Source organism: Tyto alba, unplaced genomic scaffold (assembly GCF_018691265.1).
Source record: "Tyto alba isolate M040663 unplaced genomic scaffold, T.alba_DEE_v4.0 Super-Scaffold_19, whole genome shotgun sequence".
Taxonomy (NCBI): Eukaryota; Metazoa; Chordata; class Aves; order Strigiformes; family Tytonidae; genus Tyto; species Tyto alba.
Window position 1 is genome coordinate 5543804 of NW_024881281.1, and position 23733 is coordinate 5567536.

General features: G+C 63.0%; 3 protein-coding genes across 11 annotated transcripts in view; 2 read left to right on the forward strand and 1 right to left on the reverse strand.

Moving 5' to 3' along the window:
* Positions 1 to 1852: 1852 nt before the first annotated feature.
* On the forward strand, positions 1853 to 11590 carry GIT1 (GIT ArfGAP 1). Of its 5 annotated transcripts, XM_042791737.1 has the most exons (22): positions 1853 to 1988; positions 5554 to 5687; positions 5785 to 5897; positions 6010 to 6115; positions 6218 to 6304; positions 6429 to 6559; positions 6668 to 6762; positions 6862 to 6904; positions 7137 to 7163; positions 7460 to 7508; positions 7625 to 7697; positions 8440 to 8537; positions 8632 to 8743; positions 8841 to 8968; positions 9048 to 9200; positions 9293 to 9520; positions 9636 to 9689; positions 9970 to 10056; positions 10175 to 10248; positions 10335 to 10517; positions 10634 to 10697; positions 10810 to 11590. In XM_042791737.1, the coding sequence occupies exons 1-22, from the start codon at positions 1937 to 1939 to the stop codon at positions 11020 to 11022; spliced, it is 2304 nt and encodes a 767-aa protein (XP_042647671.1). In that variant the 5' UTR covers positions 1853 to 1936; the 3' UTR covers positions 11023 to 11590. The 5 variants fall into 5 exon arrangements, with proteins under 5 accessions (XP_042647671.1, XP_042647676.1, XP_042647673.1 ...); XM_042791742.1 differs by lacking the exon at positions 9970 to 10056; XM_042791739.1 differs by lacking the exon at positions 9636 to 9689.
* A 128-nt stretch (positions 11591 to 11718) lies between these two features.
* ABHD15 (abhydrolase domain containing 15) lies at positions 11719 to 15575 on the forward strand. The gene is made up of 2 exons (XM_042791743.1): positions 11719 to 12712; positions 13830 to 15575. Exons 1-2 carry the CDS (start codon positions 11880 to 11882, stop codon positions 14305 to 14307), a joined length of 1311 nt encoding a protein of 436 aa, XP_042647677.1. The 5' UTR covers positions 11719 to 11879; the 3' UTR covers positions 14308 to 15575.
* Positions 15576 to 20678: 5103 nt separating this feature from the next.
* TAOK1 (TAO kinase 1) overlaps positions 20679 to 23733 on the reverse strand; it is a 68504-nt gene continuing 65449 nt past the window's right edge. For all 5 annotated transcript variants that reach the window (XM_032993425.2, XM_032993630.2, XM_032993702.2 and 2 more), the window contains exon 20: positions 20679 to 23722. In XM_032993425.2, the coding sequence (XP_032849316.1) occupies positions 23261 to 23722 (462 nt within the window). In that variant the 3' untranslated portion in view covers positions 20679 to 23260. The remainder of the gene's footprint in view (positions 23723 to 23733) is intronic.

Consider the following 23733-nt stretch of genomic DNA (forward strand, 5'->3'; position numbering starts at 1 on the left):
GGGACTTGTAGTCGCCCTGCCCGGCATCGCCCCCTTTCCTCCTCCTCGCCCACCACCCCCTCCCCGCACCGCTCAGCCCATCACCGCGGCCTCTGACCCAGCGGGGGTCGCTGCAAAAGAGCTGTTTTCCACACACCCCCCCCCCCCTCCCCAAACCCACACACCCCCTCCTCAGGCTGATTTCCACCCCCCTCCCAGCTGACCCCTGAGCCAGCGGGCCCGGGCACATGGCGGGGCAGGGGCGATGGGTGGGCAAGGGCCGTGCGGGGGAACCCCCAAATCCCCCCTCCCCGGGGAGCAGCAGGCGCGGGCCCCCCCCCCCCCCCCCCCCAGCCCCGTTTCCTTTTCCGCCTGCGTTTCTCCGGGGCGGGCGTCGCGTTTTCCGGCTGCCGCCCGAGAACAATGTGAGGCTGGGCCTCCGCCAGCCTCCCCGGCCTCCCGCCGGCGCCACGCTCCCGGCCCCCCCACCCCGCTGCCCCCCCAACCCTGCCGCGGGGTGAACCCCCTCGGGATTATTCTCCGGTCAGCCCTGATGAAGGCGGCGGTGGTCGCATTTCCCTCCCTCCCCCCCCCCCCCGCCTTCCCCTCCAGCTCCCCACCCCGGTCCGCCCCCCCCCCCCCAGCATCCCCCCCATCTCCTCGCCATCCCTCCTGCCCCATGACGTCATGAGCCATCTCCTCGGCAACCAGCGGTGAGGTCACTCGCGGCGCAGGCCGTACAGCCTGGCTCATGGTGGTGGGGGGCAGGATCCGGCCCCCCTCCAGTGCCTGGGGTGTCCATGCCGCAGGGGTCTGACACCCAGAGCTGCCTGTGGGGCCCCCATGGTGATACCGGGGTGTCCCCCCCCTCCCCGCTCCAAGCGCTTATGGGATCCCAGAGCAGTGAACAGGTCTCAAATGGTCCCCACGCCCCCCAAAATGTCCTGCCGAGCCCCCCGGAGTGCTGTGGCCCACCCCGCCCATCCCCAGTGCAGTGTCCTACCTGCACTGCCGGGGCAGGCGGGGAATCCCAATATCCTCGGGCCCCCCCCCCCCCATCTGACCCCAGGTGCCGGCGCTGCACCCCATAGTGCGCCCGGGATGGGGGATGGCAGGGAGAGTGGGGGTGCGCAGGAGTGGGGTGCACCGTGCCAGAGCTGGCATTGGGAACAGGACTTTGGGGGGGGGGGGGGGGTGCCAAGGGCTGAATCCAGCTCCCAGAGCCGGTGCTGGGGTGCCCAGAGTGGGACCGGGTCAACTGGGAGGTGCCCGGGGCTGGGAGTGGGGTGTGCTGGGACCAGGACCAGGATCAGAGGGGTGCCCAGAGTTTGGAACTGGGGGGGGGGGGGGGGATGAACAGGACCGGGGCTGGGATCAGGACTGAGAAGGGAACCAGGAAGACCGGGAGCAGCACCCGGGGGGTGCCCAGGAGCCGGCGGGGTTACACAGGACCAGGCGGGGGGTGCCCAGCGCTGGAACCAGGAGCGGGGCGGGGAGCGGGGGGGGGGGGGATACCCAGGACCGGGGCGGGGGGGGGGAGCGCTCTGCTCAGTCCCGGGTGTGCTGGGTGCTGGGGTTGGGGGGGGGGTGGGGGGTGTGTTGCGGGCGCGGGGCGGTGCCGGTGCCGGTGCCGGGGCGGGGGCGGCGCGGCCCCTCCTCCGCCGGGGCCGGGCCTGCGCCGCTTCCTGCGGAGCCGCCGGGCGCTGGGAGCAGCCGGCAGCCCCCGGCGCGCCGCGGCCCCGGGCCCCCGCCGCCGCCCCCGCCGCCCGGTCCCTCCCCCCCCCCTCCCTCCTCCTCCTCCTCCTCCTCCTCCTCCTCCTCCTCCTCCTTTTCCCTTCCCCGTTTCCCTCCCTTCCCCCCCCCCCCCCCCCCCTTCCCCCGGCGGGCCCGGGGGCGCCGCCGCCGCCGCCCCACGCTGGCGCAGAGGCCCGGGCCCGGGCCCGCCTCGCCGCTGAGGATGTCCCGGAAGGCGCCGCGGGCGGAGGTGTGCGCTGACTGCAGCGCCCCAGGTAAGGGCCGACACCCCCCCACCACCACCACCACCACCACCTCCCCGGCTCCCGACCCCACGCTGCGCCTTATCCACCCTCCCCTCCCACGCACACAGCCTCCCGCGCCCCTCCTGGAGCTTCCCCCCCCGGAGTCTGCCCGGCAGCTTGCTTTGCGCTGCCCGGTACGGCTCCGGGAGCCCCCTCTGCACCCTGCGGTGCCCCCACAGCACCCCCCTGAGCCCCCTCTGCACCCCACGGTGCCCCCAGTACACCCACAGCACCCCCCTGAGCCCCCTCTGCACCCCACGGTGCCCCACAGCACCCCCTTGAGCCCCCTCTGCACCCCACGGTGCCCCCAGTACACCCACAGCACCCCCCTGAGCCCCCTCTGCACCCCACGGTGCCCTCCAGTACACCCGCAGCACCCCCCTGAGCCCCCTCTGCACCCCGTGGTGCCCCCAGGACACCCGCAGCACCCCCCTGAGCCCCCTCTGCACCCCACGGTGCCCCCAGTACACCCACAGCACCCCCGTGAGCCCCCTCTGCACCCCACGGTGCCCCACAGCACCCCCCTGAGCCCCCTCTGCACCCCGTGGTGCCCCCAGGACACCTGCAGCACCCCTGTGAGCCCCCTCTGCACCCCGAGGTACATCCCCCTCGTATGCTGCCAGGGAGCCCTTTTGCATCTCCTTCTGCACCCCACAGCAAGGTGCCTTTGCACCCCCCTGGGTGCCCCCAGGACCCCCCCAGTGAGTCCCCTCCGCACCCTGCGGTGCGCACCCTAGGACCCCCCGCTGAGCCTCCTGCTCGGCCCCCCAGGAAACCTCTGATGTGCCCCCCAGCGCAACTCCCTGTTGAGGCCCTTGGGCCCCCTTGGTGCACCCCCTTTCCACCCCAGGAATCTCCCAGTACACCCCAAATGTGACCCTGATAACCACACACCCACCCCACCCCCCCTCCCCGTGCCCTCTGTGTCACCCCAGTGTACCCCCACTGCACCCACCACCCCCCACGCACCACCCACAGCCTTTGCACCCCTTGGCGTGGGGGCTGCTGGCGCTGATGTGCTGGTTGGTGCCAGCAGCACCGGGGACCCTGCAAATGGCAGGGGGGCGGGGGGGGGGGGGGGGGGGGGAAGGATGACAGCCTTCAGCACCCCGCAGCCAGCACCCACGCCAGCCGGATCCAGACTCGGGGTGCAGGGCGCGCTGAGCCGGGCCGGTGGTGGCCGCGCTGCAAGCCACAGCCTGAACCTGGGCAAGACGATTCGCATCCCCGGCGGTGCCGGTGCCCACAGCCCCCGCGCCAGGCAGGACCCTGTGGGTGTCGTGGTGGGGGCCGGGCCCCCAAACGCTGCCCACGGTGGGGCCGGACCCCCAAATCCTACCCATGGCCAGTGTGGGTGGCCCCAGAGCAATGAATGAACCGGGGGCTGAGAGTTGAAGCTCGGTCTGAGCCGGCCCCGGAAAGCTGCCTGCGGGCCAAGGCTGTGCCGAAATTATTGCGGCCACGTGCCAATGGCCGGATCCTGCCAGGAGAGCCAGCGGCACGCGTGGGCGTGGGGCTGCCCTGCCTCCGGGCGTATCCCCCGCGCTGGCGGGCAAGCGGGGGGACACGGGGTGCCCCGGGGTGGTGCTGAGGCTCCCTGCTGGGGCTGGGATGGGGGGGAGGGAAATGGAAACCAGTTTCTTCCAATCTCTTATCACCCGGCAGCCATGTGAGGAAATGAGTTATAAAGTCCAGAGGCCGCTTCCTACAGGAGCACCCGCCGCCACTGCCGGGGATGCGGTGCCCAGCCCTGCGTGGTGGGGTACCCTGGTCCCTCTACTCGGGCTCCCTTGGCCAAATCCTGCTCTGCTGGCCCGGTGCGGGGATGCTGACTGGTCCCAGCCCTCCCCTCACCAGCGCAGGGCTGAGTGCTGGGGGTCCCGGCGTGGGGATGGAGGTGCCGGGAGCTCCAGAATCCTCCCAAGGTTTGGGGTGTCCCCGTGGCAGCGCTCCCCGAGCTGCTTGCAATGCCCACCCGCATCCCGGCCGCCCTCTCCGGTGGGAAGGGGGGGTGTGCCTCCCCGGGGGCCGGGGGGGGGGGGGTACCCCAGATCCGCACGATGTCAGGGCCGCGGGCAGCCTCGCTGGCTGGTGTGGGTCCCCCCCCCCGCCCCGTGCAGAGCGTCCTGTTCCCGGCAGCGCCCCGTGGGCCGCGGGCGCAAAGGCACAGATGCCGCCGCACCGGCTGCCAAGGCGCTGCCATCTGTGTGCGCGGGGCTGCCAGGCTGGGGGGGGGGGGATCACCACCTTCCCCCCACCCCCCGACACCGCACCTCAGCCCCGGGGGCACTGCAGGGCTGGGTGATACCCCCCCCCCCCCAAAACAGCATCCCCAGGGCTCTGGGTGGGGTTTGGGGAGGGGTCCAGGACCCTGGGGGGAGGAAGGAAGTGGGGGAGGCCTGGCTGCCTGCCTGCCTTCCTCTGCAGGGTCGCGGGGCCACTGTCACCCCCGTGGGGCCAGCGTGGCTGGCCAGTGCTGCCACCCCCCTCTAGGCCCCGTACCCCTAGGGCTTGGGGCTGGCCGCTACCATGGGGGAGCTGTTTGTGTAGGCCCTATAGAAATGAGGGGTGGTGGGGTCAGGCAGGTGCTGGCAGGACTCCCCCCCCCCACCCCGTGGTGCCTGGCAGAGGGGCCACCCCTCTGCATCATCACCCCGTGCCCGGCTGCGTGTCACGGGAGGGGGCTGTAACCCAGCGGTGGGTGGTGAGGAGGGGGGGGCGGGGGGGGCCATCCCCAAATCCTGCCCTCGGTGCTGCCAGAGGCAGCTGCAGCCCTTGTGGGGCCAGACCCCACCTCAGTCCCTGTTTTTTGGGGTGCGGGCGTGGGGAGCTGCCGCCCGGCCGGGAGCGGGGCCCCCGCAAGTGCCGGGGCCGGTGCCAGCGTGGGGCCGGCGCGGCCGCTCAAACAGCCCTTTGTTCCCAGCGGGGACACAAAGGGCTCCAGTCTGGCCAGGCCGGGGCCAGCAGCCGGGACTGGGGGGGGGGGTGTATGGCAGAGTGGGGGGGCCACAGCACCTGCCCTGAGAGCTGGGGTGCCCAGTGGGGCTGGCATGGGGTGGGTGCCAAGGCTTCGGAGCCGGTGACCATCGTGTGTGGGAGCCCACAAGCTGGGGGTGCCCACCCATGGTGGGTCACGCTGCCCCCCCCCCCCCCCCCCCCCCCCCGAAAACCCCTTAAACGCCCTGAGCTGGGGGTTCAGGGAGCGCGTGGCCTCGCTGGGTGCTGCAGCGACTCGGGGTGCCCCTGGTTTGGGGTGTGCTGCCACGGGGCTGGCGTCGTCCCTGCCACCAGGTGCCCCACTGATGGGGGAGGCCAAATCCTGCCCCCTGCTTTTGGCTGGTGCCTGGTTGCTACGGGAAACCTGCGGGTTTCCCCTGGCGATGGGCTGAGCCCCTCGCCGTCGCCTGGGGAACGGTTGCTGTGGCGATGCATCCCCCTCCCTCCACACACCCCCCCCCCCCCGGGCGGGATGGGGAGGGGACCTCGGTGGCGGGGACACCCGGTGACACCCCAACCCCCCCGTGCCACCCCGCAGACCCTGGCTGGGCCTCCATCAACCGCGGGGTGCTCATCTGCGACGAGTGCTGCAGCGTGCACCGCAGCCTGGGCCGCCACATCTCCATCGTCAAGCACCTGCGCCACAGTCCCTGGCCTGCCACCCTGCTCCAGGTGGGTGCTGGCCCCGTGGGGGACACACACAGGGACATCCCCCCCCCCCTCCCTCCCTCCCTCTCTGCGCTCACTGGGCCCTGCCTTTCCCCTGCAGATGGTGCACACCTTGGCGAGCAACGGGGCCAACTCCATCTGGGAGCACTCGCTGCTGGATCCGGCCCAGGTGCAGAGCGGGCGCCGGAAGGCAAACCCCCAGGACAAAGTGCAGTAAGTGCCCCCACCACCACCACACTGTTTGGGGGGGGGTGGGGGTGGTGTCAGCGCTGGCTGGGTGCCCCCCACCCTCCTCACCCTGCTGTGTCCGCCCCCCCCCCCCCAGCCCCACCAAGTCAGAGTTCATCCGCGCCAAGTACCAGATGCTGGCCTTTGTCCACAAGCTGCCCTGCCGGGATGATGACGGCGTCACCGCCAAGGACCTCAGCAAGGTGGGGTGTGGGCTGGGGGCCTGGGGACACCCCCCCCTCATCAGCTGTGGGAGCGGATCTCCCCCCCCCCCCCCCCCCCTTACCCACCTCTCTCCCCCGCAGCAATTGCACTCGAGCGTGCGGACGGGCAACCTGGAGACCTGCTTGCGCTTGCTCTCACTGGGTGCCCAGGCCAACTTCTTCCACCCGGTGAGCGCTGATGGGGTTCAGGGCGTCCTTGGGGATGGTGCTGAGCTTGTGGGGGGGATCTGGGGGTGCCCTGGAGCCCCGTCCCCTGGGCAGGCTGTGGGGCTGAGGCTGCCCGTGCCCGCAGGAGAAGGGTACCACGCCGCTGCACGTGGCCGCCAAAGCCGGCCAGATCCTGCAAGCAGAGCTGCTGGTGGTCTACGGCGCCGACCCCGGGGCGCCCGACGTGAATGGCCGGACCCCCATCGACTACGCCAGGTGAGGGTGGGGAGCTGAGGGGAGGGGGGTGGGGGGTGGGCGGTGTGTGTCAGCCCTGCCTGCACCCCCTCCTCAGGGTGGGCATCACCCCTGCCCGTCCTCTCACAGGCAGGCAGCCCAGCACGAGCTGGCGGAGCGGCTGGTGGAGTGCCAGTACGAGCTGACCGACCGGCTGGCCTTTTACCTCTGCGGCAGGAAGCCGGGTGAGCACGGGGGGTCCTGGGACGGGAGGGGGGTGGGGGGTGCTTACCCTGGGCGGGGGGAGGCCCAGGGTCCCGCTTACCACCCCTCACTTTGCACAGACCACAAGAACGGACACTACATCATCCCGCAGATGGCTGACAGGTGAGTGCCCGGTGCCCACAGCTCCGCCGCCTTGTCCCATGTCCTCCCCCCCGGTGTCCCCACTGGGCTGAGGGGGGGGGACCCTGGTCACCTCCCCATGACCGCCGCTGGAACATCCCCCCAGGGAGGGTGTGTGTGTGTGTGTGGGGGGGGGGTGGGGGGTCCACGTGCCCGCGCGTTTAACGTCCGCCTTTATCCTGTTCTTCCCTCCGCTGCCTTCTCCGGAGCGCAGGGTGCGCCCAAAGTGCATGGCACAGAGGTATTGTCCGCTCGGCTCTCGGCTCCGGGGGCCCCCCCCCGTGCCACTGGCATGGGCCCCCCCTGCAGCCCCAGCCGCTCGGCCCAGCCGAGCACCCGGGGAAGGGGAGATCCCGTTTGCCCCCTGCCACCTCATCCCTCCGTGCCTGCCCGCCAGCCCCGCTCGGTGAAGCCCCCCCACACCTTGAGGGGGGGTGTTCCCTGTCCTGGTGGGGTTCAGCTGGGGACTTTTTTCAGCGGGGACGGGCCAGGAATAACCCCCGCTTTGTCTCTTTCCCCCCACACCCCCCCCCTCAGCCTGGACCTCTCTGAGCTGGCCAAGGCAGCCAAGAAGAAGCTGCAAGCGGTGAGCGGGGGCCAGGGCAGGGCTTGGGGGGGTCGGTGTGTGTGTGTGTGTGTGTGTTCCCATCTGTGTCCCCCCCCCCCCATCCCGCCTGACGCTGTCCCCCCGTCCCGCTGCAGCTCAGCAACCGCCTCTTCGAGGAGCTGGCCATGGACGTCTACGACGAGGTGGACCGCCGGGAGAACGATGCGGGTGAGCGAGGGGCAAGGGGGGGCAGCCCTCCCCTTGCCCCCCCCCCCCCAAAAAAAGGGCCGGGGCGGGCAGCACAGCGCAGGGAGGAGCAGCCAGCGGGGCCGTGGTTGAGCCCAGCGCTTCCCCCCCCCCCCCGCCCCGATCTGGATCCCTCCGCCGGGACCGCAGGCCCCTCCTTCCTCATTCCTCCGGCCGGGGAGGTTCGCTCCGTCGGAGGGGCCGCTGCCGGGTGCTGGGGCTGGGGTGCTGCTGGAGGTGGGTGCCGGGACCCCCGCCCCCCCACCGCCCTGGGGACGGGGGCTCAGCCTGGAGGGGTGCCCTTGAGCTGGGGGGTGGCGGGGCGGGGGCCGCCCCATTTCCATGGCGGGGTGGGCAGCGGCAGGCACGCTAAACCCTCTCCCTGCAAGCTGGAGGAGGGTGGGGGGGGGTGTGGGGTGTGCAGAGCTGGTGCCCCAAAGGATGAAGGAGCTCGGGGGGGCACTGGGGGGGGACCCCAGCCCCGTGGGGCGGCCGGGGGAGGCGATTCCCGTCAGCTGGGCCGGGCTCCATTCCCAGCCCCGGCAGGCTGGCCCCGCGCCCGCGCCTGCGTCCTGCCGGCTCCGCTGCCAGCCCCAGGCCCTGCAGCCCGCTCACTCTTTGGGGTGTGGGTGTGTGTGGGTGTGGGTGTGTGTGTGTGTGTGATGAAGTGGGGGTCCGGCCCTCGCAGCCCCCCAGGGGTCTGACGCTGGGTGCCTGCCCACAGTCTGGCTGACGACACAGAACCACAGCACGCTGGTGACGGAGCGCAGCGCCGTCCCCTTCCTCCCTGTCAACCCCGAGTACTCGGCCACGCGCAACCAGGTGAGTCCCCCCCGCCTCCGAGCCCCATGACCCCCCCCCCCGGTCTTGCACCCAGACCCCTGCTCACCCCCTTTTCCCCCCTCCTTCCTCCCAGGGCCGGCAGAAGCTGGCCAGGTTCAATGCCAGGGAGTTCGCCACCTTGCTCATCGACATCCTCGGGGAAGCCAAGCGCCGGCAGCAAGGCAAGAGTCTGCTGAGCCCCACAGGTGAGGAACGGGGGGGCAGCGATGGGGGGGCTGAGCATCCTCCCCTGCCTCGTGCTCAGCACCCCCCTGCCTTTCCCCACCCCACCCCCTCCGCCAGACGCCCTTGACTACTCGCTGCGGAGCCAGAGCGACCTGGACGATCAGCACGACTACGACAGCGTCGCCTCCGACGAGGACACAGACCAGGAGCTGCTGCGCAACGCCTCCCGTAACAACCGCGCCAGGGTGAGCCCCGGACCCCTCACCCCGTGTCCCCTCCCCACCCCGGCTCCAGGATCCCGGCGCTGAGCCCCTCTCCCCACAGAGCATGGACTCCTCCGACCTCTCGGACGGCCCCATCACGCTGCAGGAGTACCTGGAGGTGAAGAAGGCTCTGGCTGCCTCCGAGGCCAAGGTGCAGCAGCTGATGAAGGTGAACAACAGCCTGAGTGATGAGCTGCGCCGGCTGCAGCGCGAGGTGGGTGCAGGGCCAGCGGGGACCCCCCACCCTTGGCGTAGCCCCCCCCCCACCCTCTTTGCTGATGCCTCCCCTCCCCGCCCTGGCTGCAGATCCACAAGCTGCAGGCAGAGAACACGCAGATCCGGCAGCAGACGGGTCCCACGCACCCAACCCCGGCCCCCAGTGAGCGGCCAGAGCACGGGCACCCCCCGGGCACGGCCCCCCCGCACCGCCGGGACCGCCAGGCCTTCTCCATGTACGAGCCGGGCTCGGCGCTGAAACCTTTTGGGCAGCCGGTGGAGGAGCTGGTGACGCGGCTGCAGCCCTTCGGCGCCGGCGTGAGTGGGCTGGGGAGGGCGGGTGGGTGGTTTTTGGGGTGCAGCGGTCCCCCCCGGCCCCCCAGGGTGCCGGGCCCCCCTCCCTGCGGGGCCGTAACCTTTCGTGTGTCGCCAGGAGGTGGAGGACGAGGCTCTGTACTCCATGCACATCCCGGCCAGCGTGTACCGGGTAAGGGGGCCGCGGCGGGGGCGGCTCCTGCATGGGACGTGGTGGCTGTCACCCTCCTGGGACGCGGCCTCCGTGCTGTCCTGGGACGTCCCGTCCCCCCGCCACCCTGCACCCCCCGGGAGAGGCCGGCGACCTCCCCAGGGGATGGTGGCTGCGGGACGTTCCTGCATGCAGGGCGGCGGTGTCCCCTGTGCTCGTCCTCCCCTGCACGTCACCGGGATCAGCACCGGACCCTTCTGCACCCCGTTCAGCGCCGGCTTCCCCTCTCTTCCCCCTCCAGATCCGGAAAGGTCCGTCTGCCTCCTCAGTGCCCTTTCCCCCATCCTCCCCGCTGCTCTCCTGCCCACCCGACGGTGCCCGGCACATGGTGATGTACCGGGGATGGGGGGGGGCGGGGCGGGGGGCAGCTCCTGGGGGTGGGGGGACCCCAACCTTTCACGGAGCCGGGGCTGGGCAGGACCTGACGCTGCTCTTTTCCCCTCCAGAGCAAGCTAGACCGGCACGGCAGCGGCACTGACAGCGACTACGACAACACACAGGCGGGTGAGGTCCTGATCAGGTGAGTGCCGGGGCTGGGGACTTGCGCTGGGGACACGGGGCTGGCACTGACCCCCGTGGTGGGGGGGTGTCGGTGGGTCCCCGCAGCATGGAGGGGAAGCGTTTCGTGGAGCTGAGCAAGGACGAGGATTTCCCCCACGAGCTGGACCCGCTGGACGGGGAGCTGGACCCCGGGTTGCCCAGCACAGAGGATGTCATCCTCAAAACCGAGCAGGTCACCAAGAACATCCAGGAGCTGTTGCGGGCGGCGCAGGAGTCCAAGCATGACAGGTGGGGCTGGGGCACGGCTTGGGGGGGGTCCCTCTGGGGCCCCTGTTCCCATGGGGCCACGCTTGCCGCTTCCATGGGCGGGAGCCAGCACTCACCCCCCTCTCCTCCGCCCCCAGCTTCGTGCCTTGCTCGGAGAAGATCCACTCGGCCGTGACAGAGATGGCATCGCTCTTCCCCAAGGTAGGAGGGCTGAGGGGGGTCCCGAGGGGTGAGGGGGGGGGGGGGTCCCCATCAACTCCTCCCATCCGCCGCCGTGAGCCCTGCCGCTGTTCCTCTCCCCCCCCCGTTGCAGAAGCCGGCGCTGGAGACGGTGCGGAGCTCCCTGCGGCTGCTCAACGCCAGCGCGTACCGGCTGCAGAGCGAGTGCCGCAAGACCGTGCCGCCCGAGCCGGGCGCCGCCGTGGACTACCAGCTCCTGACCCAGCAGGTCATCCAGTGTGCCTACGACATCGCCAAGGCCGCCAAGCAGCTGGTCACCATCACCACCCGCGAGAAGAAGCAGTGAGCGCCGGCCCGCGTGTCCCCATGTCTCCCCCCCGCCCCACCCCCCCCCCTCCTTTCCTCTCCACCTCCCACCCCCCGGGCCCCCCCGCGCTCTCCGTCTCTCCCCTCCGGCAGCAGCCGGCACTTGGGGCGAGCGCGGCTACACGTGGCCTTTAGCCCATGGGGAAACGGGGTGGGGGGGGTGAGCCCCCAGCCCCGCCGCCGAGGAGCTGGTGCTCAGCCTGCGGGGCCGATGCCTGCGTCCCCCTGTACAGACCCCTGCCCCCCCGCGGCACGCGCCTAACTTATCCTGTACATAGCCTGTGTAGCTGTCCGTGGCGGCGGTGGCAATGTACCCCCCACCCTCCCAAACAGCCCCCCCCCCCCGCAAAGTCCCTTGCAGGGCGGCCGGTACCCCCCAGGGCCGCCCGCAGCGTTACACTGGACTGGGGCGCCCGCGGGGACCCCCCCACCCCACCCCGGGCGTCCTGCCCCCCCCCCCCACCCCCCCCCACCCCGGGGCCGCGCTGCCTCCTGTAAGATGTGTCCTTGTACATTTGTATCAATAAAGGTGTGAGCATTGCACGGGCCCCCAGCCCCCCAGCTCCTGCGGTGATGGGGGGGTCCCGTCCCCCCCCCCCGGTTTGGGAGGTGGGGGGGGGGGGGCACTGCAGCCGAGTCGCCCGCCCCTGCGCCAGCCAGGGCTCGGCCACGTGTCCCTCCCGTTTCACCCAGTCCCCTTGGCCCCGGCTGGCGGCCGGTCACGCCGTCCCCGGTCTGGCCCCACCGCTCGCCCAGCCCCGGGGCAGGGCTTTCCCAGCACGGCCCCGCCGAACCCGCCGAGCACCCCCGCTGCCTGCCGGGGCTCCCCTCGCCACCATGGTGTCCCCCGAGGGTTTGGTGACCGCGGCCGCCCTGCTCGTCGGCCTGGCCCTCCTGGCTTGGCGCCTTTGGAGGGGGAGGCTGGAGGTGCCTGGAGCCGGGGGAGAGGAGGAGAAGGAAGAGGAGGGGATCCCCTTCATCGCCGAGGACGGCTCGGGGTGCTGCCGGCTGCTGTGCAAGCCCTCGGCGCTGGCCCAGCACCTGGTGCGGTGCTTGGGGCGGTCGGCGGCGCTGCGGGGGGGCCAGTGGCCGTGGCCACGCTGGCCCCGGCTCCAACTGCTGCAGCAGCTCCTGCAGCCGCCCGAGCCGGAGCCGCTGGTGGCCCGGGAGCTCCTGCAGTTGCCCGACGCTGGGCTGGTGGCCCTGGACTGGCTGCTGGGACCCTGGGGGGTTGCGGAGGGGGGCAGTGGGGGTCCCAGCCTGGTGCTGCTGCTCATCCCCAACGCCGCCGGGAAGGTGACGGGGGGGCTGCTGCAGCTGGGGCTGCGGGCGCTGGAGCGGGGCTTCACCCCCGTCATCTTCAACCGCCGGGGCCATAACGGCTGCCCCCTCACCACCCCCCGGCTCCAGCCCTTCGGGGACCCCGGGGACTTGCGGGAGGCGGTGACCTACCTGCGCTGCCGGCACCCCAGTGCCCCGCTGCTGGCTGTCAGCGAGGGCTCGGGCTCGGGGCTGCTGCTTGCCTACCTGGGCGAGAGCGGCTCCTCCAGCCGCCTGGCCGCCGCCGCCTGCATCTCCCCCGTCTTCCGCGGCCGGGACTGGTTTGAAGCTGGGATGCCCTGGCTCTACGAGTGGCCGCTGCTCCTGCACCTCAAGCGGGGACTCAGCAGGTCAGTGGGGCGCCTGGGGGGGGAGGATTTGGGGAAGGGGCGCCCCAGGAGCCCCTCGGCCATCCCTGGGTGGGGGGGGGGTGCAATGGGTGCTGCTGCCGGCACGGGGACAGAGGTGCTGAGAGCAGCAAAAGGCGCTGGTTAATGAACAGCAGCCTGGAGCCGGCTGCCGCGGGGCCAGCTTGGCCGCCACGTGCTCCCTGGCCCGGCTGGGGCTGTGGCAGCATCTCGGGGGAACCCCCCCCCCCCCCGGGCCCGGAGATGTGTCACCTCGGCGCGGCGGTGGCACTGGGTTGGGTTGGCAAAGCCCCTCCGGGGGCTGAACGGGACCGGCCACCCCCCCCGCACTGCCGCTTGTCCCCAGCACCCGCCCCCAGGGGTCTGCCCCCTGGGGTGGGGGGGCCACAACCACCAACCCATGGCTGGACTAGGGGGCTGTGGCACCTTCCCCCCCCCCAATAAAAGCTCTGGGTCCCCCTTACCCAACATGGCCACATCGGGGAGGGCCAAGTGCTGGTGTGGGCTGGGACAGGAGACAAACCACCCCGTGCCAAGGCCTTGAGCAAGCGGCACCTCCCCGGGGGGTGCTGAGAACTTGGGGGGGGGGGGGGGGGGGTTAGGCCACAAAGGGGCCTTGCTGGTGGGCAAATAAAGGCCAAAAAAACGCAGCTGAACTCCAAAACGTTGGGGCCAACAGGTACCAGGTTGAGTCTTAAAGCCCAGGGGGGGTGCAGCCAGGTAGGGGGTTTGCTGCAGGGATGGGGTGCTCGGGGGGGGGCGGGGGGGGTAGGTTTCTGTTGGCCAGGTGCAGGGGGGGTTGGCAGGAGGGTGGTTCCCCCCTCCTCCCCCCCCCCATTTTCCCGATACCCATTGCAAGCGCTGCTGTCATGGCAACGGAGCGGAGCGCTGGCTGCCTCCCGTTGCCATGGTACCCGGGCTGGCACAGGGACATAGACAGACATCCCCCCCCCCCCCCCCCCCCCCCCGCCCCTCCTCAGCATCCCAGCAAAGGGGCTGGGATGGAACACCCCCCACCCCCCCCTCCAAACCAGGGGTTGGAAATTGAGGCGCGCGGCCCCCCCCCCAGCCCACAGCGGCCCCCCCTCCCTCCCCGCAGGTACGCGGGGTCCCTGGCCGAGGCGGTGGACGTGCCCGGGCTGCTGGGCAGCCGCTCGCTGCGGGAGCTGGAGGAATCCATCTTCTGCCGGACCAAGAGCCGCCCCACCACCTGGGAGACCTACTGGGACCGCAACGAGCCCCTGCGCGACGCCGACGAGGCGGCCGTGCCCGTGCTCTGCCTCTGCAGCGCCGACGACCCCGTCCGCGGCCCCCCGGCCCGCAGCCTGCCCCTGGAGCTTTTCCGCAGCAGCCCCTACTTCTTCCTGCTGCTGACCCCCCGGGTGGGCCACTGCGGCTTCCCCCGGCGGGGCCCGGGGCGCTGCTGGGGACACGAGGCCGTGCTGGAGTACTTCAAGGCCATGGCCGAGTTCCTGAGGGCTGAGGAGCGGAGGAAGGGGCTGCCGCGGCCCCGCAGGCGGGGGGGTCCCGCCGGCGAGCCCCCCGTCTTCACCTGGCAGCGGTCCTACACGCGGTAGACCCCCACATGCCTGGGGGACAGGTGTCTTAGAAAGGCAGGCAGACACTCCATGTACTAAAATTACTTTATTACAGTTGATTTTTTTTTTTTTTTCTTTTTTAACATTTCCTTTGCTATGATACAAAGGATACTTACAAACAAAATATTACATATGACCTTATTTTTTTCTCTTCTCTTATTTTCTGACAACTTGGTAACAGCTTTAAATGCACAATCTATACAATTAATACAGGTTATATATGAGCTATAATGTATGTTGAACCAGAAGAATACCAGAATACTGACAATATACTGTACATTAAGCCTTACCAGTTAGTGCTCGTGGCATTTTCTACAAGAAGGAAAACGCACACCTGTAGATTCACTCATACCAGCTGGTGCTACCAGACATGGAAGCAGGAAGGAGTTTAATTCCCCTAGTTGAATCCTTCGCGGCCCATCACCGTGGCGCTGGGCCTGGAAACCTCAGACCAGTGTTCATAGTAAAACAGCAGATATGTGTGTGTTTTTTCTACCTAATGCTCCGCGGCACAAAACTGCGCGGCCGGGCTTTGCCAGAGGTGGGTGCTGCCCCAGAGCAGACGGCCACGGCGCTGGGGCCGGGCGCTGGGCGAGCTCTTGGTGGTGAGCTGGACCTCCTTACAGAGGGGGAGAGGAGGAAGAGGAGGAGGAGGAGGAGGAGAGGAAAAGCAGCAACAGCTTTGCTGTCGGCAGCTCCCCAGGCTGTGCACGTGAAGAGGCAGGCGCTGAGGGGGGGAAGAGCGAGCCCCCCGGCACGTCGCTCCCCCCAGCACGGCGGCCAAACCTCCGCCGGGAGCTGCCTCGCAGTTACCTGCTCGCCAGGAAAGGTTTGCTTTTGTTTTGCAGCCAAAGCTAGAGTTGTGTGGCTACAGGTGTGCACTTCCCCTCCTCCTGCCATGGTCTATGTCGGACTGATAAGGTTACATTTTTGTTGTGTTTTGTTTTTTGTTTTTTTTTTTTTTTTTAATTTTTTTTTTTTTAAAGCATCCAGTAAGTGAAGCGTTTTTAGTTGACTGGCAAAAGGCCTGGCATTTGCACAGAAGCTGCAAATGGAAAATAGCCATCCCCTCCTCCCACCCGCTGCATCCCAGCCCAGAAAATCCCAAACTGTTGGTGGAAGAAAAATAAAAAAAAACAGGGGTGGAGGAGAGGAAGAGGAGGGGGGACCAGGTTGGAAAATACCAGGTTTGAGTTAACATTTCCTTGACTTCACACAATGCTTGTGCAAAAAGAAACAAAACAAAACCCCCAAACAAACAAAAACCAAAACCAGAAACATGCTGGAAATAATGAAAACAAATGGAAAGTAATATATAAAATTAAAAATATAAATAGGATGTCTGGCTGACTGGTAGAAGAATAGGTCATTTAGGTTACAAAAAGGAATATACATTCAAGAGGCTCTGAACCCAGTGGGGTAACTGATGTTAAACTTGTGTTAATAGTTAGGCTAGAATTCTCAAGTTTGTCTTTAAAATCTTCACAATACAAGCAAGCTATTTTTAAAAAATATACACTATACACACCTCACACAGCTTCTCCTATCCGTATTACACACGTTACGCTACCCTCCCATCCACTAAACCAAGGGGGGTCCCACAGCTAAGGTACGCGGGGTGGGCCCCCCCCCTTCCCGACCCACTGGTGTCAGTGGGGCAGCGATGGCTGCGGAGCCCCGGGCAGGTCGCTCGACCCTCCACGTCTTCCCACCACCTTCTCAAGCATTTACAAGTCACCAAAGGGCTGTAGCCTTTTATGTTATACACACTTCACTTTGCAACGTTAATTATTTACATCAGGGCTGCTCCCCACGCACCCCCCTCCCCTCCTTCCCCCCCCCCCCCCCCCCCCCCAATCTTTTAGCTGTTTCTAGGCAGGTAAAAAATGTTCCTGTTCCAAGCAAGCAGGGGGAAGAGCTGTGGGGGGTTAGGAGGGAAGAAAAGCCGAAGAAAGGAAGCGGGTGGTTTGCTTGCCAGAAGCCAAACCCGTACGCACGCACACGTATGCCTCTTCTCCTCTGATCCTTCAATCCTTACGAGCTCCCGTCCCCTAAGACACCCCCCCCCCCCCCCCCCCCCCAGGACAAGCAGACCTGGCGAGCACGGCCTCACCGGCGCTCCACCTCCCGCCCGCAGCATCCCGGGACGCTCAGCAAAGCCACTCGCCACCCGCCGCCGTGCCTCTGCCACGAGCCGGGGAGCACAGGTCTCGCCTTCATCCCTAGGGAGCGTCGAGGAGGGGGGAGCCCACCCCTCGCTCGCTGGCAGGTTTTGGGGTGCCAGCCAGCTGCAGCCGGGGCAGGGGCACCCGGACACACACACACACACAGACACACACAGAACCCCCCCCTCCCTGCATCGCACCCACAAGGTCGCCCTTGGCAGCTGCCACCCGCTGCAGTTGGGCTCGGCCAGAGCCGCGCGAAAGCGGCGGCGAGGTACTTCAGCTCGTTAACAACCCTGGGCTGATTTCTAAACTCTGCTGAGCTCAGAGTTGCCATAGAAATGCGTGATCCTGGCACTAAAAGCAGGCAACAATCTTAAGTGAAAGTCTTTTTTTTTTTTTTTTTTTGTCTTTTTTTTTTTTTGTTTGTTTTTTTTTTTTTCCTCCAGTAGGTTTAGATGATCTCGGTTTTAAGACAAAAGCAGTCAGAATGGGGAGAACAGATCATTTCTAGAGAGGCTGGAAAACAGAGTCATAAGTCGGTATTAAACTGCAGCAAAGAACCTGAGCTCGGTTCCCCGTGGAGTTTAGCCCCAGAGAAAGCTCGAAGCCACCGCTCCGTCCCCTCACCCTGCCTGCCACACAGCACACAACGCCGAAGGGAAGAAGATGCCACACAGCGAACACGGAAAAAACCAGCAAACGCAGAAAACCCGGCTGAAGGCTGGCAGCTGAAGGCCCGAGGCAAGCGGCTGTTGGCCCCCCCCCCCCGGCCCCCCAGCCACTGCACCTCCCCAGCTCGCAATATTGAAGTACAATTCCTTACAGCATCACTTGGACAAGTCTCGGGATTAGATGCATGCTGAACTACGACTGGCAATTACAGTAGCTTTTTGCTAGCTGGCACATACCGTATCTATAAATTTTAGTACAAAAACTTAAAAAATACAGAAACTAGGTCAATTTGTTAACTACATATTTACAGATAATTACAATTCTTTTCACTCACAATAATTAAACTAATTGTCAGTGAAAATTCAAACTGTGCATGTTCTGAGGTACCCGTACTCAAGGGTGGGGAGCGGGGCAGGGGACCGGAGGGGCGAGGCGGGGGGCGGGTGAGGTCCCCCTGGGTTTGTTCACATCCGTGGGGACAACGCTCGGCCCCCCTCTTACTGGTTCCTGGACTCAGTGTGTGCACTCAGAGAAAGCAAGAAGAGAGGGAACCGATTTTATTTTTGTCTTCCCTAGGACATGGCTTTAGGATGTTCCGAGGACGCCGGACGGGTGCAAAGCCGACGGTCACGTACCAACCTGCCTTCCCCCCCGCCCCGGGGGAGCCTTCAGGTGAAGTGCAAGTATCGAGACCCTGCAGCTCGGTGGTTAAGGTGCTTGTTTGCCGGCAAATCTGATTTACTACGTCCCTCTCTAGCTGACAAAGGCCTCTCCTTGCCCAACAACGGCAGGGCAGGGATGCTGCGGGCAGTGCCACGGCCCCGGCCGGCTGAACCTCCTTGTGCAACAGGAACCAGGGTTATCTGCTGCCATCGTTCCCTGGCGGGGTGATGTTTACTATAACCACTAGATCTATCAGGTTTTTTTTTTTTTTTTTTTTTTTTTTGGGCTGTAAACAGCTACCCACAACCCTCCGAAGCGCCTCATATGTATTTCTCAACAGACTCCAGCTCAATTGACTCGTAAAAGTGCAAACTGAAACAAACACAGCAGAGGGACACGGCCCGGCATCCCTGTCTGGGCATCCACCGCTCCTCCAGCCTTGGCACGTGGCTCTGGGCTCGCCGCCGGCCAGCGCCGGGCTGGGAAAGTCCCACGGGCAGGAGCACAGCTAAAAGACAACACTACTCCTTGGGAAAGGGGAAGGATGGTCCGACCAAACCCGAGCCTCTCCTAAAAAACTCGCAAGAGACCTTTCCAAAAGGGCCAGGGCAGAAAACTGTCTCCCAATTCTCTGGTAGCACGGAGAAGAGAGCCCGTGGTTGGCACGCTGCCGAGCTGGCCGGGCTTCCCCGCGGGGTGAATGTCGGAGCCGGGTGAACAGTTGTGACTTGGCACATGCGAGAACCATTTATCCCCCAAACCTGCCAGATGTCTCACTAAAATGGGGTCTGTGGAGGACAAATGAGAAGGTCAGAAGGGTCTTCACAGCTTGAGGAGCTCGAGGTGTCCAGCATGGCACTCACCCCTCTGCTACGAGAAAGACCAGAGCAAGATTTACTAGGAACGCAGAGCAAGCACCTGGGAAAAGAACAAGCCTGTCCTCTGCTCACTGGACTCAAGTAACAAAGCACGCGCGCCTAAGCAGAGTAAAGAACGCACCAAAAGTGTCCATGTGTGCATATATATGTACGTACGTGTTGTACACACATATATTTTAAATCTTCCAATTTAACTTCTCTTTTGATCCTCCACAGAACCCTGCTCTAGTTATCAGGCACACACACAAAGGTAGACACTGTTTGGAGTCAGCGGCGGCTTGAGCTCAGGGATGCCAAAAGTTAGTGCCGGTGCAGCGCGCCAAGACCGTGCCGGGCTTGGGATCTTTTGTGGCGAGACGCAGCTGGGGACTCTGAGCTCAGCCTGCTGAGCACTTCACCGGCCCACTCAGCGCCTCCCCAGCAGCTCCGTGCCTTGCCTCAACTGCTTTCCTAGCGCTCTACCATCTTGTTTTCTTCTCTGCTGTCTTCTGACTTTCCGATACCCTCTGGGAGCTCTCTTCTCTCCTTTACAGCACACCCACAGCAGCTAGCCTGCCCTCCCGCGCCCCAGAAAAAGCAAGCTACAATTAGCAGGGCAGTATTTAAGCCAGGGCTTTCGACTGCGTTCAGCCCCAGCACAGCTTGCGCTGATGTACGTGCCCTCGCCCTCGAGAGCCCTGCTGCAGGGGTTGCTTTTGCTCACGAGCAGGAGAGCTAAAGAACAGCAGAACTGAAGCGCCCTGACAGAAATGCACAGCGTGAGGTGTGTGTGCACGTATACCCACACACACATACAGAGTATATAAATATATACAAATGAGATACCATATATATAGCCAGAGAGATGTGCGTATTCAACAGAGTAATGGTAGACAGTGGTACAATACAATTTATTGCCTCAAGAAATGGCACGGAAGCAAGGTCAAGGAGGGGAGGGCAGGCTGAAGCGCAAGGGGCCCTTTTCCCTGGGTGGGGAGGGTAATAAACAGCAGCACCCCGGGATGGACCAGGGTGCACCCCACGCGGGTCACAGCCAGGGTGCGGTGCACGCTCGTCTGGAGTGGGAGGGCTGGGTGGGACAGAGCGATGCCAGCCTGGCCCCAAGCCAGGCAAGGAACGGCTGCAGGGAATTTTTCTGCGGAAAGCGCACTGAGTTCTTCAACCCCTTTGAAGCTCGCAGGCTTGGAGCGAATGCAGGTGAAACAGAGCTGTGGCCTCCATTTCAGTGCTGCATCCGAGGAAGAAAGCACGTAACGTTCAACGTGGAAGGGAGAGGTGGCTGCTGACTCCCTGGGACCATGGCGAACATGAAAAACACGGTCCCTCTCACTGATTTTAATTAAATAAAGTCAAAAGAAATTCAAATCAGAAAGAGGTGGAAATGCTGGCTCCTCTTTTTTTTCATCTCTGGGCTAAACTACATCAGAACTCTAGGTCTTTGCAAAGGGGAGATAAAAGTAACCACAGATTAAGAGATTTCAGCGGTCAAGCTGGTGATTTGAAAATGCTGCAATAAAGTTTGCAAAGTAGTCCACACAGAAGAGTTTCCCCAGTGTTAAATATGAACATAAAAGATGTAAGAGAACATCTTTGCTGAGGTACTGGAGTAGTTTCCACAATTTACAGATTACAGTAATTTTAAAACCAAAGTTAGGGCATGACTGCAACGAGTACAATCTGGAACAATTGGTCTTACTTTTAAAAATAAGAGTTTGCAAACTGATTCAGAGAGTGTTTGCGTCTCTCTAGTACATAGTTGTTCATGTGTCTCAGAAATATACCCGAGGCACATTAAAATTCTCAACACCAAGGGCCTCCTCATATACCTCCAAGGCACAGCCTGACCCTGAGTCCCTCTGGCTACAGCTGCGCAATGGGGTGCTTTCTCTCGAGATCAGGCTTGTTTGGGACTGCTTTCCTTCCCCCACGTACACACAGGGACACACACATTTAGACCAGTTGATCTGAATCAGTTTTTGCAAACTATTTTAATTAAAATATTAACTTGTTGGAATAGTCCAGGTCTGCACATGATATACATGTAAAAATGGTTACTACACAATTCTTTTTGAATACAAAAAAGCCAATATGGGATAGCCATCATTTGGATTCAGCATTCAGTCATGCTTGACATTACACAAAGAGATGGGTTGAAGAGAAATCTGTTGAAGTAGCTCAATTTAAGCCAGAGACTTTGACCAAATTCAAACCATAACAGAAGCAAAAGAATGAACCCACTGAACTTGCAGGTATAGCCTGTCGCTGCTGCTGTTTGTGACAGAGGAGCTGAACTTCAAAACGCTGTGTTAGCACCATGCTCTGGGCACACCCTCCACGCTCACATGGTAAATCCCAATACAATTTTGGCCTTTCATTTCATTTTTAGCTTTCTTTCTAACCCCAGGAAAATACAGGTACCTTTCCTAAATCAGTTTCGCTGCATTTCAACAACACTGCAATGCAAAAGAACGACCCCAAAACATCTAATTCCACATAAAAACGTAGCAGAGGAAAGGACAGGACAATTCAGAGTCACCACTTGCCCCAGGGGGCAACCAGAGTCACCTCCGTGGGACCCCCGCCTCACCCCAGGCTTCCATCAACTGTTAGTACTACAAAGCTCCTTACTAAGGGGCTGCTCAAGCATATTTTGGTAGAGTTTCCATCCTCGATCAGGGTGATATGCTATGTCAAGATGCTAGAAATCCCAGTTGGATTCACCGGACACTGGCAGAGAGTGAAGGATTGGGAGTGGATGTTAATTTAGCTAACAAAAGAACATCATCGCCCTGCTGAGAGTACTGAACAGCAGCGAGACACTAGAGTACTTACTATATAAATATGTCACATGGACAAACACATTCGGAAAACCTTGCTTTTGAGCCCTATAAACATATTAAAGGCAATTCCTAGAGTTAGCAGCTAGTGTTTTCTTCAAGATGATTAGTGTGCAAGGAAAAACATTTACAAAGAACCCTGGCTGGTCAGTCCCCAAGACGGAAATCTTTGCCTCAAGCCAAACTCCATCTACCTGCTCTCTCCCTCGCCCCACAGTGCTGGGTGACCCAGACCGCCCCGGCACTGGCACAAGAGCATGGGGGCATCTCCAGTTCCCAGCACTAAGGGATGACACGATGCCACCAAGTCATTCGGTTCACGAGACTCCCTGACCCCTTTGCCACCGTCTGGATTTCACAACCTCCTTTGCTTCCTTTCAGTAGTACAGCAGCTCCAACGAGCCTCTGGAAGTAGTGCCTTCTCGCATGGTGTGATACGCTGCCAAAATATCACAGCATCTCAAGGGACTGTAAAAGTTGTGAAGTGTTGCAGCAACGAAAATAATAAAAAGGAGCCTCACATGCAGCAAGATCTACAGTGGTGATGTGGGTTAGTCATCAGCTGGGAAAGAGTCATTGGCTCAGCTCCTCCTGGTACACTGTGGCAACTAAACATTTAAACAGTTGGCTACACTCTACATGTAAACAGGAAATTGCAACAAGCCAAAAAGGTAATAAATTGGTGGATGTAGTGTAATAATGAAAAACCTGATCAATGGCATTTTGTGACTATGGCATCCTTCAAAATACCTCTGGCATTTGAGACTGATTGGCTGAAAGTCTAACATTTCTGAATGGAGCAAAAAGGACTACACTGGGCTCCAAGAATTATTCTGATGCTTAGCTAAAATGAGATGTCACAGTATTAGCTGTACAAGTGCATTACTTACGCTCCTCTGCCCAACCTCGTCTGAGCTACCAGCAGCAGTCAGGGAGTGCCAAAGCAGGAATACAATTTCAAACATTCTAGCCTGTTCCCTCCAGACAGGTTTACCTACACAGTTCTCGGGAAGCTCACCAGTGCCTTCTGAGAGAACGCCACTGCTTACATGACACGGAGCGGGCACTTGGGTAGAAGGGCCCTGCTGAGCCCTGGTGTCTCTTGGCCTCTCTTCTCACCCTTCTTCCTCACCTACAAGTCTTTTAAAATGCCTTTTGGCAGAGGCATTACCCTAGAAATGTATCCAATTTAATGACAAATAAAAACGGAACAGAAGATCCAGCTGTTCCTCCCCTGGTTGTTGGTTTAAAGGCAGCTCGCCTGGTTTTTGCAGGGTGGCAGTTCGAAATTTACGGACATGAGAGGAGGTCTCCCTTCTCCCTCAGACTTCCTATGGATGGTGTGTGACAAGGGCAGTCTGAGGCCCTTCTGTCCTGTCAGTATGACAACCACCAGCCAACTCTTCTGACTAATTGCATATATTTCTCAGACGCCCTCCCAAGACCCCTCCAAAAAGTAAAAAAACAACAATAAAAAAAAAAAAAACAAACCAAAAACAAAAAACCACCCTCCCCAAACCCTGCAGCCAAATACTATGACATCCCAGTTAGTAAACACAAAACGTAATGCTTTACAAAATGAATACAATATTCCATGTGCACCCAGCTTCCACACGTCAGCACCGCACTGAGGAGGCTGCTGGGCTGGTGTCTGTAGGCAGTTTTTGTTGGCAGACAGCTCCAGTGGAATTGCCACCCTCAGTTATTGTTTAAGTTATGTATAAGACATGTGTGAACCATTGGATATTTGTGAAGTAACACTTGTGCTCCTGCTCATGCCCTGTTCCGTCCGTCCCCCAGAAGCTGTCCGCCTCAGAGCCTGGGGGCTGTTGCGGACCCCTATAGCACTACTTCGAGGTACCCCCTGCATGGGCCCCGAGGGGTGACCCCATGGCTGGGGTCCACCTTGCATTGGATGGCCCCAAGCTTGTGGTGGGCCACCCATGGGATGACCCCAGTGAGGTCCTGCACCCCCAGTAGGATTGTGGGACCAGCCAGAAGCTCCCGGGTAGCTGTGGCTGAACGCCTCGGGGGAGAGATTAGAAAGAACCATATTACTAAAACCTAGCCTCATGCTTTCTGAGTCAAAGGCTTCGATCTCGCGAGCTTGACGCTCCAGCAGGCTTCGTATCCGCTCAGTACGCTCGTTCTGCAACGCCAGCATCTCCTCCTCAATCTAGGAAGGAA

Excerpts from the sequence above, each read along its gene's own strand:
- ABHD15 (XM_042791743.1), top strand. The coding sequence starts at position 11,880 with ATGGTGTCCCCCGAGGGTTTGGTGACCGCGGCCGCCCTGCTCGTCGGC. Across the intron at positions 12,713-13,829 it reads CTCAAGCGGGGACTCAGCAG|GTACGCGGGGTCCCTGGCCG; the intron begins GTCAGTGGGGCG and ends CCCTCCCCGCAG.
- GIT1 (XM_042791737.1), top strand. The coding sequence starts at position 1,937 with ATGTCCCGGAAGGCGCCGCGGGCGGAGGTGTGCGCTGACTGCAGCGCC. Across the intron at positions 6,763-6,861 it reads CCTCTGCGGCAGGAAGCCGG|ACCACAAGAACGGACACTAC; the intron begins GTGAGCACGGGG and ends CACTTTGCACAG. Across the intron at positions 9,201-9,292 it reads TGCGCCGGCTGCAGCGCGAG|ATCCACAAGCTGCAGGCAGA; the intron begins GTGGGTGCAGGG and ends CCCTGGCTGCAG.